Source organism: Orbicella franksi, chromosome 15, assembly GCF_964199315.1.
Source record: "Orbicella franksi chromosome 15, jaOrbFran1.1, whole genome shotgun sequence".
Classification (NCBI taxonomy): domain Eukaryota; kingdom Metazoa; phylum Cnidaria; class Anthozoa; order Scleractinia; family Merulinidae; genus Orbicella; species Orbicella franksi.
In genome coordinates this window covers 10380133-10397801 of record NC_138159.1, presented here as the reverse complement: position 1 = coordinate 10397801, position 17669 = coordinate 10380133, and the positions used below count along the sequence as shown (strand labels likewise).

Genomic DNA, 17669 nt, shown 5'->3' with positions numbered 1-17669 from the left:
ACTACAGCGGAAATGCATATAACGCCTGGAATATTTTGTGGTTTCAGAGCGAAGGTGAAGAAGTGTGGTCGAGTTTATCACTAAGATGACTACCCTTAGACCGTTCAGATGTGAGGATATGTTTCATTTTAGCAATGTGTAAGTATTAACCGCGTTTAAATACGAGCAAGCGTTTTGACATCTTTCTGTCGGCTATTTCCTAGTCAGTATAGGATTGCGGTCCAAAACCTGCAGTTTTCCTGAAGTTTTGAAGCTTCTGTGTATAACTTTTACACAAAAAATCAAGTATATTTTTTCTTTTTTGTTAACAGCGACAAAATATGACGTTATACTGGTATCTCAAGTCGCGAGCAACTTTATCTACCTTTAAAGTTTTACAGAAAAATGTTTATAAAACTGTTCAAAAACTAAACTGCATGCTTCCCAAAGAGTCTACTCACTTCTGAAAATTTTACGGTGTACATTTGAGGAGTCAAAGGTTGGAAAAATGCAGTGTAAAATCACGGGTCTGTTTGCTATTCTTGGAAAATTTATTTAATTTTGATACGTGTACGCTTTCATTTTACCTTTTATGATTTCCTTTCCTAGAAACTTGGATCCCTTGACGGAAACAGTATCCTTGTTCTAATAACTCTTTAGGTGGCTCAAAACGGTAATATTTCCATGAGAATCCTGGGCTCTAACGTGCACTTCAGTGCAAGGCATTGCACGGTCATTTGAGGGGTTGCAAGATAGCTTGCAAAATTTAAAGTGCCACTAACCCCAAAAATTTGTTTCGCTAATATAAATTTCCTTTTTCTCCTGATCACCAATGTGAAAAAATTACCGTTGTAGCTATTTTCGTCAATTTTGTATGAATTTTCAAAGTTTGTAAATTTGCCCTTTTCCATGTTCACGACCAAGGAATAGTGGAGAATGGGATGAGTTGGCTTCTGACGTGATTTCAGGAATAACATTGTTTTGTTTCTGAGAAGAATATATGCGAACATGCGATAGTGTGTGTCAAAATCGTGGCAGAATGCAAGGAATATGTGTTGTTGGAGGCTGTAGCAATACAGGATGCATAGGATAGAGTATTCCTCTTCTTTCAATACCTCTATTCCGATTAAACTCGACCAGAAATAAGAAAAAGACCAAAGAAGTGGGCTGATCTGTGCGAAGCTAAAGCAGGCTTAAGCTGTGGAGCCATCAAGGATTTCTTCGATCTTGGGTTCGCCGCTACTGTAAAAACCTAGAGATTTTCATGACCTGTATATTCTTCTCTATCTCTAGTGGAAAGCTTGACATCGTCAAGATACCGCATAAGACACGAATTTGGGATAAGCTGGAAGCCATCTGACTATTCCGAGGGTAAACGATACTCTGAGTCCCAGTCGAAACTATAGGTGAGGAAATTACACGGTAAATTAAACGCATCATAGAAATGTATTCATTTAAGGTATCAGTAAGGGGAAAATTTGCCACTTTGCATAATTTTACTTTTTTAAGCGGTTGGATAAATCTTAAGGTTACCTTTAAGATAAAAAAAACTCCACGAAAAAATATATCTGCCGCTAGTTATAGCGTGAGAAAGGTTTTTTTTGCATATTAATTACTTAATTGAGAGTTGACAAGTTCTGTCAAATTAATTAATTATCAAGGGAAGAAGTCACATGACATCAATAACATGCTGAGTTGACACGCGATTCGCGTGCCATAATCAGTGCACGGAAGTCTTCGAAGAAGAAAAAGGGATCTTGCCCATGTTCATCAGCTAAAGGATGGCCAAAGAGGCCAAAAAACACTTTTGACAAAGAGTGGGCCGCTAAATTAGTCGAAAGCGAGAGAGGGTGGTTTTACAAGCAAGAAAAATTGCTGGATGAACTTGACAACAATCATGATCACGAAGCCAGCGAGCAAGCCAAAATGAGCGCAAGCTGCGCTAAAATACTGTTGCAAGAAACTGTTGAAGCAGAGGAAATTGACGAAGAGAAGTGGACGAAGTTGAAAGGAAGAAGATTAGTCAACCGATACATAAAATTTTGAACACTAATAAAGTAAATTGAAGGACAATTTCACGTTTACTAACCTTGGAATTCTGACTTCACACATGAAAAAGCGGTTTATTCACTGAAGAATAATTTACCGCATGCTGTCACGGGAAATTTGTACCTGTTCCATGTTAACTGTCACAGTCCTATTGTTATACAGAAAGTTGATTCCTCTGCGGTGTCTCCGTTGGTGCGATAATCTCATAACACTTGGATGCCGCCCAATTTTATTTTTTCTCTGTTTCTCAAAAGTAAAAAATAGGCGAGTTGTATGTGCATTTCGAGTTCCAAGTCGGAAGCCCCTGGACCAAATTGGCTGAAATTCGGAGATAATGTTGTCAGAACGTTCGCCGACAAAACCTTGTCTGTGAATTCTGATTATTCCTCTCATTAAAAAGTTATGCCTTTTTTTCGCGGGCAGGTCCATTTTTTTCCCTTTTCTAACTTTATCCTCTTGTAAAAAAATAACAAATGCATGTGCCAAAAATCTGAGACACAGTTTTTGAGGTCAGTGTGTGAAGAAACAGATGCCACATTAATCGTTTTCTCCGACCTAAATTTAGCGGGCGTATACCTTGATTTATGGGTTTGTGAAGCTTTGTAAACATATTCACATTTTCGAAACATGGTAAATTTTTACCGTTTAAAACAGATTGGGTCATAATCTATAGTTATTAAATAAATATACGGTTTATATGGGTTTTTGTTAAAACCACGAACACTAGAGCGGACCTCGTGTGGATAGTCAAATGGGTTATACTGATACCTTAACTGATGCTATACTGAACCTCTTTTCAATATCTTGTCAAAGGATTTTCCATGATTTACTAGTATGAAATATTCAAATTTGTGAGCTTCTGTTTGTACACAGTAATTGACTATGCATATACTACGGTCAGTCGACAATAATGAAGCGAAAAGTTACCACACCTTTGTATATTTGTATATTATATCTCTTATGTTAAAACTATTTTCAATCATTGATCTGGAGAAGTAGGCAGGATTGGACTACGACTGTATCACATTTTAACTTGTATTTCGGGGGAAATTTATGTTTTGACTCCAAAATCTGCACGTGCCTTATTGTCAAATTACCTATTCTTCGTGTTTATTGACATCTTTATAATTCTTTAAGAGCTGTAAGTTAACTCTTCAGCCATTATTTGTACCTTTATAACCCAAATGGACCGGCAAATTGTCGATCCTGATCCTAGCTTAAATTACAACGCAGTGATCTCCTCTGGCAACCCGCACTTCGAAATGGAAAAAAATATATACATCCCAGCCGTCCAAATCATAGCTAGACTCCGAATTGTAATGCTAGATGATACAGTTCTTTCACTTAACAATCTTGTCCTGTTTTGATAAAATATGAATCACAAATAACCCAAAAATGTTTTGACAGCCCTCGAAGCTCAGTCAAAAGTCTCTTTGAGTGTTTTAGCCCAGTTCCCAGCCTAGCAGCCCGACCCAGATCCCACTTTGCACGGTCATGAACATAGAAATTACATGTTCAAACGCCTGTAGGAACACAGGGATTTTATCAATGAATCGAGATAATTTTTTCGCTTAAGGAATTAGGGAAACTAGTAGATTTTATTAAAGGAAAAAAATTGGAGGGGGGGGGGTTAGTGGCACTTTAAAGTTTGGAAAACTCACAACAAAAAGGCGGTGTGAGGCCTTCTGCGTAAAACTTTGTTTCTGCCAAGTTTAGTGAGCTGTTAACGATATCGCTTATCTTTACCTTCCATCCCTCAGGCAATTTCAAATCAAAAAAAATTCTATTAAACTGCTGTGCTAGAACATAAACGAAAATTGTGATGTTGCTGTTGTGATCAATCGTGCCGGTTATCAATCTGAAAAACAGCAGGAAAAAAACTATTCTTCAAGTTTTCTTTGTTGTCTTTACCAAGCCAGCCTCACCTTTGGGTGTTTATGGTACTCCTCTTCTTCCCGCTAATGCTGCTAACAAAAACAGTAAAAGAGAAACACTTTTCACAGGTATTGATGTTTATTCGCATGGAATTGCGGGGTTTACTGATCAGCGGACTGCCTTCACATGTGCGCAAAGTGTGATCTTGCAAAGTCGAGATTTTAGTTGGTGTGTACAACACATGTTAGAAATTCCTTATCCACGAAGCTAGTATCTTGAAAACTGATCTGGCGACCCTACATTTCTAATGCAAGAAATTATTCAACAGCAAAAGCGGAATGCATGTGCAAAATTGTAAAAAACACTGGGGGTGGAATTTTTCCAATCTTCAAATTTCCATTTTTTTAATTAAAGCAAAATCTACTCCACAGAATTTTTTATAATTTTCCCTATTTCTTCTTTCGTGTGTAATAAAAAGATTTTTATAAAAAAAATATGGGGTCACTGGCTTAGTTTTTAAGATAAATGCAATTGATGGTAAAAAGTGGGTCAAGTTGTTGCTATGCAACAGAACAGTGCAACCTTAATTTATGACTTGAACACAATGAAAGGTACAGTGGAGAGTAACCTTAAAAAAATAGCACAGCCATTCAAAACTGTACAGTTCCAAGCCTGAAAAATCGCACCAAGTTCTAAAAGTCTCAATAAAACAGAAAACTGTTTTGAGCCACCTTAAGTAGGTACTTTAAAGAATTACATCTGACACTCATGACAGAGATGGTTGGTTTTGTCTGCTTGTGAATCCATGGGGTTTGAAGAAAGACATAAAAACCCATTTGAAGGCAACTGCAAACTTGTACTGCATTATGCCTAAATTCAAACAGATGTTTTGAATTTTATTTTCAAGGTACATGTATCATGGAAGTTGGGTTGACAGTGTTTGGAAATTGCGCTCTTACGCTGGTGCTTTGAAAGAAAACCCCATCAACCTATACATTTTCTGAAAGCTTAATAGTTATAGAATACAATCATATCTTTGAAACTTTCTAAAAGTTATAGTGGTGCAGTGATATCAAAAGAAATACCCAGAAACACTGCTTTGCTTAAACTGGTTCACTTCCATGCATGAATTATTGGAGCGGCGTGATTAAGGTTACAGTATACCTTCAGATCGGCAATTTTCTTCAAATTTGGATTTTTGGTTCAAACTAATGGTCGAAGAGTAATCTCTAATTTCTGAAAACAAAATTGAAAAAAACCTAATATTGGCGGAGAAATGGATGTTTTACGTTATGGCCGGAAGTAAAAGTTCCCTCTTGATTGACAGCCCTATAACGTGTATGCAATCAACCGAGACTACCTTTCGCGGGAGTATTACCGATATGGATACCACGAATTGGCTGGCTACTCAGTTAATCAGCATTGTTAATCCAAGCATTTTTCGTATTAGATGCAATTCTGTTAAGTTATAAGTAAACATGGACCACGGAAAACTCCGTTTACCAGTTCGAAAAAGCGAAGAATGAATGAAAATACATCAATGAGTGAAGAAGCGAAAGTTGGCCTCGCGGGTGAAGCGACGGACGTATCAAGCGGGCAAAAAGATCGAGTCAAGAGAAGAGAAAGGTTGTGCAAAATTTGGGAACTCGACAGCGATAACAGCGATGTTTACAGTGACTCTTTTGTTGAGATCGATACCGATGAATCGTCTAACTCATCGAGATCCACTGGAATATTATCCATGCACATTTGCTCTGCCGCGCTTTCTTTTGTTTGTTCTCGTCGCCCAGCTACTCTAGCGTTCGTATCCTTTTTCGTCTTCCCCATTTTGCCAAACCAGCTTCAAGAAAAACCCAGCTGCAGAAAAATTATCTCTCCGCCTTGAGCGCATTGCGAAACGGCTAGGTTTTTTTGCAGATTCACGCGTAAATTTCACCGCGAGTTAATTGGTAGTAAATTTTCCAAGCGCTGATTGGCTCAGTGATCTGAGAACCCAGTTGAAGGCGTTTGTGGGCGGGGTTTGTTTGCGAAGCAAGATATTTTTCTTAGCGCTGTTTTCTCGGATAAATTTTTTCGCTTGAAGCAGACACTTTACAGAGTTACAACTCAAACGGAATTTGTTTGTTTGCCCTCAAATTTGGACAGTAGCTAGATTAACATATAAAAAACAAAAACGTGTCTGCGAATTGTTTATTTCGAAATATTTTTTCTCCGAGAGCGATTTTTGTACGATCACTTCACATTTTTTAAATCCTATTTCGAAAATGTTCTGTAACTTTTTACTACAATTGAATATGGAAAAACGGAAAAGGGAAATTAAACAAAGCCCGAAACCCTTTTTTGAAGGAGGTATCTTGGAACATACCTGCCAATTTTCAGCCAATTCTGTTGCTAGACGCACATAAACGAACTAAAAATGTTCATCCTTATATATATGCAAGACAGAAAACCTTGTATGAGATTGGTATTATTAGGTGTTAAAAATCCCCTCCACACTGACAGATGTCGACATGGGTCAGTTTACCAAATAAACAGACGTCTACAATTCTGGTGTGCAAACCCGTTGCAGTGAAATCTTCTAAGAAATCACATACTACTAAGAGCTTTATACAGGTTTGTATTTAAACTGCCGTGATTTCTTTTTCTTAGAAGATTTCGTTGGCAGCATTGGTATTATGTTCCTCAAGTTTAGGCTTCTTTGTTCTCCAAACATTTTTGAAACCATGCGTCGTGAAGCCAAAAAGAGAAAATCTTGAGGTCTACATCGTCTACATCCACATCTGTGCTTGACTCTCTGTTGTGGAAGTTTTGAAATCTGGACCAGCAATTTAGTGCACATGACTAGCACTTGTTGTAGTTTGTCCTTCAGCTTCATTGGCAGGACTAGTGTCCTTGAGTTCCTTCAACTATTCTCGACTCATGGTCGCTCAGAGCCAAAGATCTTATTCGTTCGATGCTGAACCTTCTGCTTCTTTGATGATGAAAAGTGACAAGATGTTTTCTTGTGTTTTCATCCTGACATAAAGAAAATTTGACAAGAACCAAAACCAACTTGCGATGAAACAACCAGATCGAGAAAAGTTCATGTGCACAAATGAAATATCACACCGCGATTCACATTACAACTGGCAGTGAAATTTAATTACAGGCACTTTCAATGTGCCCTAAGGGGTTAATGAGATTCAAAAATAGTGTTTCTCTTTATCTTAAAAAGTAAAAAAAGCTTTTTTTCCCATTCGCTTTGTAAAATATCTATCTCAGTCTCAGATTTTTTGTATTTGTCGTAAAAATTCACCTACCAGTATACCTTGTTGAAGACAGTTATTGTAATATAATTACTGTTAGTACATGTAATTTTCTTAACATTTTTGCAGTATGGTCTAGCATTTTATCTTCAGTATCTTGCACACTGGCCTGAATATTTCCAAGTGACAGAATCTCCCACTGGTCAAATCATGGGTTACAGTAAGTGAACATTTTCACATAAGATCTATTCTTGGACACTGTCTTGATGTTCAATGTTTATATATTTTGGGCCATCTTTTCATGTACTAAATGCCCTTTTATCACCCATTAGTATCACCCAACTAGTGGACTAATGCACATCCTGCATTTTAATTGGCTACACTACTAGAGGAGCGTGACACTTTCTTTTGTTTTATTCCCCAAAAAATATTTCTTCAACTAGCATTTGCTAACTTTATTATTGCCTTTTCTGTCTGACTAGTTGGGTGATACTAAAACTTGAGTCAATATGGGTCAATAGCCCTTGAGGCTTTGCCTCATGAGCTAATGACTCATAGCCCTTGTGGGCTGCAGGTCTAATAATATTGTTAATTAGACCGTTCAGATGTGAGGATTCCACCATTGTGTGGTTTGTGGTTGGCCATTTTGTTGTGTGTTGTGTTGTTTGTTGTGTTGTGCATGGTTCAGTTCTACCTGTTACTATTCCCCCCCCCCCCCCCCCGAGCAACTCCCGGGGCAATTCCAGTCCTTCCTGCCTGGGGGTGGGGAATTGTTTAGGGCAGTCTTGTCCTGGGGGTAGGGAACAGGACAAATAAAAAAATTGCTTAGTGCAAGTGGTTTATCAAACACAAGGGCAATGTACTGCTTCCTGGACATAAACTGATAGAGTTTGTTTTTGCTTGGCTAGAACAAAACAGGCTGGCCATTCCAGCTCTAACCATTCTCCAAGCAAATGCCATCATCTCCCAGAGGAAGATCATAAATATATTGCTAAGGCATGACAGATCGCCAATATCTTCAACAATGACCTTGACGATAGTAGCCAAACAGTAGCATGTGCCGATAATAGGGAATTATACTACGTGGTTAGGAACCTTGATCATGGTTCGGAACCTGCAGCTCTCTTTATACAGACCTGCCAATCCCCCTATGATGATACCTTCCATGCCTATTACCCAGTACATATAACCGTAAGTGCTACTGGCAACATGATACACCATTCCCTTGTCACATACCTGGGATGCCATGTTACTCCTAGTTCACAATCTGCTCATAAAGTGGATGGCTCCTCTTCCTTGAAACATGCCTGCCATTTGCCCATGGCAATTCTGAGAATTCTCGTTTGAAGGCTTAGTAGTAGAGAACCTTAATGCAGAATTACTGGCAGGAACGCTCTTTATGGAGGCTAATGACATCTCCATCCATCCAGCCAAACACCAAGTGATCCTTAGCAATGGTGCCACATACCTTTATTGATCTCAGGCCCCCACAGTTGTCAGCACCACCGTGGGCCCTGTGGAGCCTCCCCAACACAAGGGACTGCTACCCCAATATGCTAGAAACAAGCTTGTTGAGCTCCAAGAAAAGTTCAACCAACTAGAGGACCTAGGTGTTTCCAAGTGCCCTGAGGATGTTTCAGTTTCCGTCGAATACCTGAATCCGTTCTTCCCGGTAAAAAGATCAAGTGGTGGTTTTTGCATGGTAACAGCATTTGCTGACGTAGGGCGCTATAACATGCCCCAACCATCACTGGTGGCAGATGTGGACTCCACCCTATGCTACATACCACAGTGGAAACACATAGTTGCCATCAACTTAACAAATGCCCTCTACCAAAATTATATCCCTTGCTCATGAGGAACTGCTGCGTTGCAACGCCTTTCAAAGGGGTTCGCGTCTATGTACACTTGGTGATGGGCATGCCTGGTTCTGAGACTATCCTTGAGGAGCTCATGTGTAGCATCCTTGGCCCCCCTGCAACAGGATGGAGTAGTTGCAAAAATTGTGGATGACCTCTATTGCGGTGGAAACACTCTCCTTGAGCTGCTGCAGAACTGGGAGAAGGTCCTCTAGGACCTCTACCGATGCAACTTACACCTATCTGCATCTAATACCATCATCAACCCTATGTCTACCATGATAATCAGGTGGATCTGGAACTCTGGGACCTTAACAGCCAGTCCTTATTGCATCTCCACCCTCTCTTCCTGCCCTGAGCCAGAGACAGTAAGCCACATGCGTTCCTTTATTGGCGCCTACAAAGTCCTTGCTAGAGTAATTCCCAATTGCTCTTCTGGCCCCATCTGATGATGCAGTAGCTGGTGGACAGTCCAACAAAGTTGTTTCTTGGCCTGATGACCTTTGAGCTACATTCCAAGAAGCACAGCACGCTCTCTTGACTTTTAATTGCTCCATCACCCATGCAAGACCATTGTGATCTGCTTTGATAAGTTACCAATGGGGCACTTAGGAAGCCATCTGCCTTTGCAATTTTACCATCTGACTTCTCCAGTCCCAATGCTCCTCCTTGCCAAGTGTGTTCCTTAATTACACTTCATACTGAAGAATCCGTAGTTTGACAAGCATTGATTCAGGATTTTCTCAACAAGGTAATGCCAGACTACCGTTCACCTGCCGTGCATCTTGGTTAGCTATTCAGTTTAAGTGTAAAGATCTCCACTGCACACATGCTCACTTGACCCAAGGGACAAGACCATCCAAAAAATTCAACAACATAAAGGCTGCCAAACGATACTTGAGTGTTGTAACGACCATCAAAGATGGGTTACTAGTAGTCAAACAAGACAAGCTCTTTGTGCCCTTGTGAGAATTGCATGGCAAGTCCTGCACAGACCTTTAACAGCCCTGCACATTCAGTTGAGTTACCCTTCCAGTCACCAACTTAAGATGGTCACCAAACGCTACCTCGATCTTTGCCTTGGACATGGATAAGACAATAGACTGTGTCACTCAGAATTGTACCTGTTTCTCCGCATTATGTCAAACTCCATGAGCAAGCACTGAACAGTCTTCTTGCAAGCTGCCAGTTGCAGTTGGCATATCCTCTGCAGCTGATGTTTTAAAGAGTTCCCTACAGCTTATTCTCGGTTTTCACCAGTCATGTGATCAAAACTAAAAATCGTAACCATTCGATAAATAAATTCAAGAATCTGGGATATGATTGCTTTATAAACAACCTCACCAAGAATCAGGTTTCTGCTGTTTTTCATTCGCCCATTATTCACAGAAGTGTGTCACCCAAATTTATAGAGCTTTGTATGGAGATGCCATGTTTGTGCCCTTCGGAGGGGCACAAACATGGCTGTCGTAAAATAACAAAAACATCTGTCATTGAGTTTTGCTATTGAAATGAAAATTTTTACCCTAGAGCTCCTACACATTGAAATAAAATTTAATGCTTCTTCTAGTGCAAGCATCATTTATTTAGCAAAAACTAAAGCGATAACTGATCTTTTGACCTATGCAACAGTCTTTTCAGGCCGCCATTTTCATGTCATGCAGCGCAAAAGCTTGGAAATTCAAACGTGTTTTATTACAAAAAGAAGAACTCTGTCAAGCTAAAACATTGTCAAACGTCACGTTCCTGTAGGGTCTTTTATCTGATAAAACTAAAACCTCAGAAGGAAAGATAATTTCTAATTTTGGAATATGACTACGTCACATGAAAACCAAGAATACTAGTGCTGAGATAATCTGTGACATCATACACCTCCACATTGGTTCTTAATATGTGATTCCCTTATCCAGTAGGAGAAAAGAGAAGTTACCCCAGTACTGGTTGGCAGTACTTTGTTAATCTGGTTATGCACGTGACTTGTGTGTGTCTTTGGCCATTTTGTTATGTGTTAGATTTATCCGTTAAACAACTGGTGCTGCACTCCAGATCAAGGTCCTGTTTTGAACTGTGACTGGGATCATTTTGCATTGTACTCTTGGGCAGGACACTCGTATTCGATTCTCTTTCACTTCACTGTCACTCTCCACCCAGGGTCTAGTAGGTTAGGGGGGAGGGAAGCCCTGTGATGGACTTGCATCCCATCCAGGGCAGAGTAGAAAACTCCTACTTGTAGTCAAGTAATGCTACAGTAACCAAGGAAATCTGTAAAACGATGTGTTGAGTTTGGATAATTTAGGCTTAATTTTCCTTCAATGCTATGTTTATTATATCCAGTGTTATGCCAGCTGGGCAGGTTAAATATTACCCTGTTGAGTTGAGATCTGTCTTGCTTATGTTTAGTCATGGGGAAAGCTGAGGGTAGTGTTCAACAGGAAGAATGGCACGGTCATGTGACAGCAGTGACAGTAGCCCCTGAGTACAGAAGGCTTGGACTTGCTGCAAAGCTAATGTCTAACTTAGAGGAGATCTCAGAAAAGTAAGGTTTAGTCCCTCAGGAATGATTGAATGTACACTAATTTCTGTTTATTGCAATCTCTACAAGAATGAAATCACTTTTCAAATTGTCCATAATAGGCAATGTTCGATATATCAATGTTCTAACATGTCTCCAAGGCTTTCAGGACAAACGTCTATATTTGGGAGTGTTTTCTTTGTATCCAAGTCTCGTTTGGAAATTGAGGAATAAAAGAAATTTAAAATATTTGCAATTTTGTCTTGAAAGCCCGGGATTGATCTCAGAATATTATGATATCAAACTTGGCCTATTTGGCAGGTTTCAATTAATGAATTCATTCATCTATTCCAACCCTATGAGATTATCCAGGAGTGACCAAATCTCCTGGACATAAAGGAAAGCACTTAAATTACATTTCACGCTTATTTTGATTGATTTTTGGTTTTCTTTGGGGGAAAGGTTTTTGGATATTTGACACATTTATGTTGTTGAATCAGCAGATATTTACTTTTGTTATCCTTTTCATGAGGTCAAAAAGGTAAAACTGGCAATGTCCTAAATTTCAATTTGTTTAGGTCAAGGCATCTCTGTTGCTTTCTTCAAAATCAAGCTTTGGAGCCATGTAGAAATTTGTTTCTGTTTTTCTTTTGCATTTCACACCACAAAGAGTTAATTTTCTATGCTAATTTTGTATGAATCCTGATAAAACTGATAGGATTCAAGATGGATGGCTTCCAGTTAACAGCTGTTAAATGTACAGGTCTGTGGTAAACCTGAAACTCCATAATAGTGTGGGCTCAATAAGTTAATATTTCCAAGGCTCCCTGACTGAATCCTGCTTCTAATTTTCCCACCTGCCTGCCTGTGACAGCTGAATAAAAAGCTCCCATAAGGGATTGTGACAACCTTTGGGATTTACAAACTGAACATACAGAAATACCAAGTGAGCCATTTTACAGTTTTGTGAAGTGTAACCAAGCCTTTCTGTGTCTGAGGTTTGGGTTGACTTCGTGATGATAGAGATTAGGAACTAGCTAGCACAATGACACTAGCAAGGTTTGTATCATGATAACAAAGTCAACTCACACCTCGATTCTTCTCAAAGACGTGATGAAACTGGTTATTGCTTTGTAGCTTCTCCATAAAATAGCCAACTCTCATTATTTTGCACAACTAAATTTCCATAACTCAGAATCAGCACCACACTATCAGTGTTTCAACTGAATTTCTTGATCTTGTAATGGCCTGGTGACCTGTCACATGACATCAGGTATGTCTCATACATTACTAACAGAACATGAACAGGGAAAGATCTGTAACACTGATGTGTAGATAATTTTGTTGCATTTCCTTAAGATTTTATTCATGTTTAATAAAATTTTGATTGATTTTAGGAAAGATGCCTTTTTTGTTGACTTGTTTGTGCGCATGAGTAATAATGTTGCCGTTGACATGTACAAGCAGCTTGGTTACGTTATTTATCGACGAGTACTTGAGTACTATTCCGGGGACCCTGATGAGGATGCATATGGTGAGGAACTCTATCATTGTTGCTCTGCACTTGCCTGTGTTAACCCACTCTCTGCCTTGCTGACTAGAGTGTACGGGATGGAAATCAGAAACTATCAGGAAATTATTTTAAAGCAGTTTGAGTTTTGGAGTTAAATTGTCAAGGATTATGTCAGTGAATAGTTTCTAAACAAATGCTAAATAATCATTTTTCTAATTTCTTCTTCTGGATCTTCAAATTCAAATTAATTATAAAATTTATGACAAGAAATATTGCATATGAGCGCATCAAGCTATAATGTCCCTTTCTTTCCCAACAGAAATTTCTTTTTAAAGAAGCTCCTCGTGTGTGACTGAGCTTATGTTTTTAATTGCCACTTATCCATCTGTGCTTTGAGTAGGGTAAACTTGTCAGTGATTTTTTGTCATCTAGTGTTCTTGAACAGCAAATACCATGGACACATTTCTCTACTAGGAAGCACTCTACTTGGACGCTATCAGTGTTCTAAACTGGTGTTTGTCACATGATGATTGTCAGTCAGAACAGATGTAGCTTGTGACCAGCCTTTGTTACAGCCACCCTCCCTGAAATAGCACAGGCTACTTGTGACTTGTGCAATGACAAGTATTGATACTGAGACAATCATAATCACATGGCAAACATAGTGCACTCAGTTACAGAGCTCCACAGAACGCTACATGACCAATCACATAAATAACGATACTTACAATAGCTATTAAAAATTATATTAAAAGCAGCAAACATTTACACAGTACTACCGACACTAAAACAACTAATTAATTAGCTACAATATAAAAGATATATGCATAGGCCTTCACCACCTGTGACCAGTGAATACGACAGAAGATTACTGGTGGTTAATAAGCATTACATTAGCTAATTTTTGCAAGAATACAAGCTCCATTATTCCAGTATGGTGTTGCTGTTGTATGTCTCTGTGCTCTGTATTTGCTGAAGATGTTTTCCTGTTTGTTTGTAGACATGCGGAAGGCGCTATCACGAGACAAAGAAAGGAAGTCAGTAATTCCACTAAAAGACCCAGTCAGACCTGAAGATATTGAATAAGATTATGGACCAACTGTTTGTGGGCAGGACACAGGAACACAAAACTAAACCAAAATGATAACCCAAAAGTGATCAGAATAGAATTTCTCTGTTGTTCATGTCAGTGAGGCAACCAATTCGCCTTGGCGAGTTTTCTCCAGTGTTGGCAGAGTTGCAAACATGTTCTGAGATTCTCTGTTCTGTGAGATGCTTAATAATCTCTGTGAATATTTTGAACTTTGTCAAATTTATGAATTGTGAACTTGCAAGACTTAAATCAACATGAAACAAGATTGGCTTCCATGTAGGTAACGTGCAACGAATCACGATTTTTAGGTAAATCGGTAGATTCGCAGGATTTTAGTAACTAAGAAAATTCAACAAGTATGTGGCGTTGTTGCTTGGTTTTTGCTTTGCCACCTGCATAAGGAAGCCACTTTTAACTTCCTCTACTTCATATTAAAACCGGAATGCATGCTAGTTAGTTGCCCTAACTCATTTGATTTGTCGTTGCCTTGTCAGCCGACAGTTGGTCCATAATGAACGCCTGTACATTAGTTTATAAAGTATGATCCTTTTACCAATAAACTTCCTATCAGTCATACAACTGCTGTTGTTTGTAACGTACCCGTGGTTTATTAAATCGACTTAGATTTCAACAGAATATCTCCATTTTTATGACCCCAAATTTGCAATTAGCCTGCAATATCAAGTCACTGATTGGAAATCGCAGATATCAGATGACGAGATGTTTGGGAACGGTAGATATCTAATCGAACCTTTCCGGGACGCTTTATCAGTACGTTAGGCCCGGTCCACACTACGCCGGAGGAATTTGAAAACGGAGGTTTCACTCTGAAAACGCATCAAATGTTTTCCGTACACACTACGCCGGAGGAATTTAAAAACGCACCAATCACGGATCATTTTGGATTTGTGTTTGAGGAAAACTCGGCCAGGGAAATCACATGATTATCGTGACGTCATCGTTTTCAAAAAGCTACGTTTTCAAAATGTTTCCGTCCACGCGAAAACGCAAAGTCGGCGTTTTCAAATTCCTCCGGTTTGAACAGCGTTTTCGAGAAGCTCCGTTTCCGTGAAGGATTAGTGTAGACGGTAGGCGAAACCGTAGAAATAAGCTGCGTTTTGAAATTTCTGCAGCGTAGTGTGGACGCTGTGTCAGGCTTGTTTGATCTCGCCATGCATGGGTATGTTGTGCAGCAATTTCAGATTTGGCTTCGTAAATATTTGATGTCATCGACGCTGCACAATTGTTGGAGCTTGAAGTTTAGAATACTGCTTGAAACGTAGCCTTAAATTACCAATGACACGCAAGATCATAAAAAGAAATCTGCTTTCTGAGGCTCTTAATAGACTAGACGACTTTCACAGAATTTGAAAGTTATGAGGCATTTCTTAGTAAAAGTTGGTAACGGGAATTTTTTAAAGTAATTTGACGTGCTGAAAACGAAAATACTTGTTACCAAAAGTTTTTTTGCCATCTTCAGCCTCAAAATGACGTCACAAAAATGACATTGAAAATGACGTGATCGTGGTATTAACTTTGCAAAATAAGTTAGATACTAAGCCGTCTGCTTTATATTTGCACCTCAGAATACCTCATAAGTTGCCTCCCGCCTAATTCCAGTTAAATTAGTTCGATTACAATGCAGAATACATTCAAAGCAACATATGACGTCATTAATGACGTCACATTTAGCTATATATTTACTTAATTGTTAATTCCTGCCCAAAAAGTCACAAAATATAAGTACTGAATAAAAACACACCTTACGTTCTGCTGGTTTCATTAGTTGTTCAATTGTGGGTAAACAATTAAACCTGCGGCTATTAGCTGAAACTTACTGTAGATCCTTATGGGTGTTAATCTATACGATACCCTCACCGAGTAGGATGGTTTTATTTTATTCTAAAATGCAAACATATTACTTAGAAGTTTTCCTATGAGGAAATACTCATTTATACATTTGCCTTAAATTAAATGATAATGCGTGTGTTTTGGCCTCATAAATAAACCAATTTAAAGACTGTGCCCTCTGTTACCGATAAATATCGGAAAAATTCATTCCAAAAGGTTATTTTTCAAACCTTAACTTGATGACTTTGTTGTCAATAAAGGTACACACATCATGTTCTATAGTGAAATAATCACTGAGTTCATTTGGTGTCGGTGTTCTTACAGGAATGTATATTGACATTGTTCGATTTCACCACAAATACTGGTACAAAACAATTTAGCCTTCTTGCAACTGAAGCAGAGATTTGTACATACAGTAGAGCATGAGCATGAGCATGAGATTATTTCCTGGCAGGCTTTCGGAATCAGATCTTGTGTCATTAGGAGTGGTTGAAGTTTGTTACAAGCGATCTTCTTCCACCCTAATGTTTCAGGATCTGGAAGATGAGGCCCTGAGCAGTGAGCTGGTTTCCATACAATTGCCTGACAGTAAAGCACGCTTTACATGTAGTGATAAAGCATCACTTGTCGGTGGCAGCGCCTCTGGCTTTCCTTTCTTCGAGAACAAAATAGCTCTGGCTTCGTCAACTGATCCAATGGTATCCAATTTGAACATTTTACAAACAAATTCTTCGAATTCTTTCATCTTTTCTTCGGTTAGCTCTCCCTCTCCTAGAGAGGAAAGAAGTGTGTGGTGCTTTAGGAATACTTTCCAAGCTGATTTCTTTAAATGATTGCATATGAACGGCGTTGTGTCGCAACCCGTTAATGCATGAAAAGGCAGAAGAGTGGTTACAGAACCAGCTGGGAGATTTTTGTAGATAGCCCTGATGTTGAAATACGTTCGCTTTTGGCTGTCCCAGACATCATATACAGGTTAGGACGAAGGATGTGGGGGACATCTGCGATAAGAAGCAACAAGACATCCGTATCCCTTGCCGATACAACTACGTTGTCAAGACTGCTGTTGATGCAGTGAACTATCAGACATGTATCTGCTTCCTCGTGGGTTGCCTTTAGAGCAGACAGGTCGATTGCTTCGTCTTTCTGATGATTGCACTTCCCTTTCATTTACAAATCCTCCAGCAGCTACAACAACTTTGTCTGGGGGTGCTTTCACAATGATGTGTTCCGATAGGAACCTGGCTAGATCTGACTTCTTATCTGGCAATGCAAGGCACGGTTTGGTCAACTGTGAGGGAGAGGGACACTGCCATCTTCAATAACACGTCGGATAGGGCGAGTGGAATTTGGGCATCTTTCTCTCGTTCCTGATTTAATGGAATCTTCTTGATACCGATCAAATATGACGTGGATTTGCTGATAGCGGGATCCAGCCTGAAAAACTGCTGCTTAAAAGCTCTCTGCAAAGTCCCCAAACGTTTGAGCAGCAGATGGTTTCATAATTGCAGAAACTAATGCCAGACCATCTATTAATAGACCTGAGCTGCCTTGAAGCCCTATTTCACTTAGGCAATTTATTCCACTTGTAATTAAGTCTGCTAAGACAGATTTCTGCCCAGTTCTGAGACTGCCATTCATCTCTGCTAACGCGACTGGTACAGGCATCAACTCATATTTTAGCACACTGTGG

General features: G+C 39.3%; 1 protein-coding gene across 1 annotated transcript; it reads left to right on the top strand.

Moving 5' to 3' along the window:
* Nucleotides 1-10: 10 nt before the first annotated feature.
* Nucleotides 11-16028, top strand: LOC145470012 (N-alpha-acetyltransferase 20-like). The gene is made up of 6 exons (XM_081453843.1): nucleotides 11-138; nucleotides 589-613; nucleotides 7278-7368; nucleotides 11408-11543; nucleotides 12917-13053; nucleotides 14033-16028. Exons 1-6 carry the CDS (start codon nucleotides 86-88, stop codon nucleotides 14116-14118), a joined length of 528 nt encoding a protein of 175 aa, XP_081309969.1. The 5' UTR covers nucleotides 11-85; the 3' UTR covers nucleotides 14119-16028.
* Nucleotides 16029-17669: the final 1641 nt, after the last annotated feature.

What these genes read in the sequence shown, in the direction of transcription:
- LOC145470012 (XM_081453843.1), top strand. Translation starts at nt 86, where the DNA reads ATGACTACCCTTAGACCGTTCAGATGTGAGGATATGTTTCATTTTAGC. An exon ending in TGGATCCCTTGACGGAAACA is followed by an intron (nt 614 to 7,277) that starts GTATCCTTGTTC and finishes ACATTTTTGCAG; the next exon opens with TATGGTCTAGCATTTTATCT. An exon ending in TGGTCAAATCATGGGTTACA is followed by an intron (nt 7,369 to 11,407) that starts GTAAGTGAACAT and finishes GCTTATGTTTAG; the next exon opens with TCATGGGGAAAGCTGAGGGT.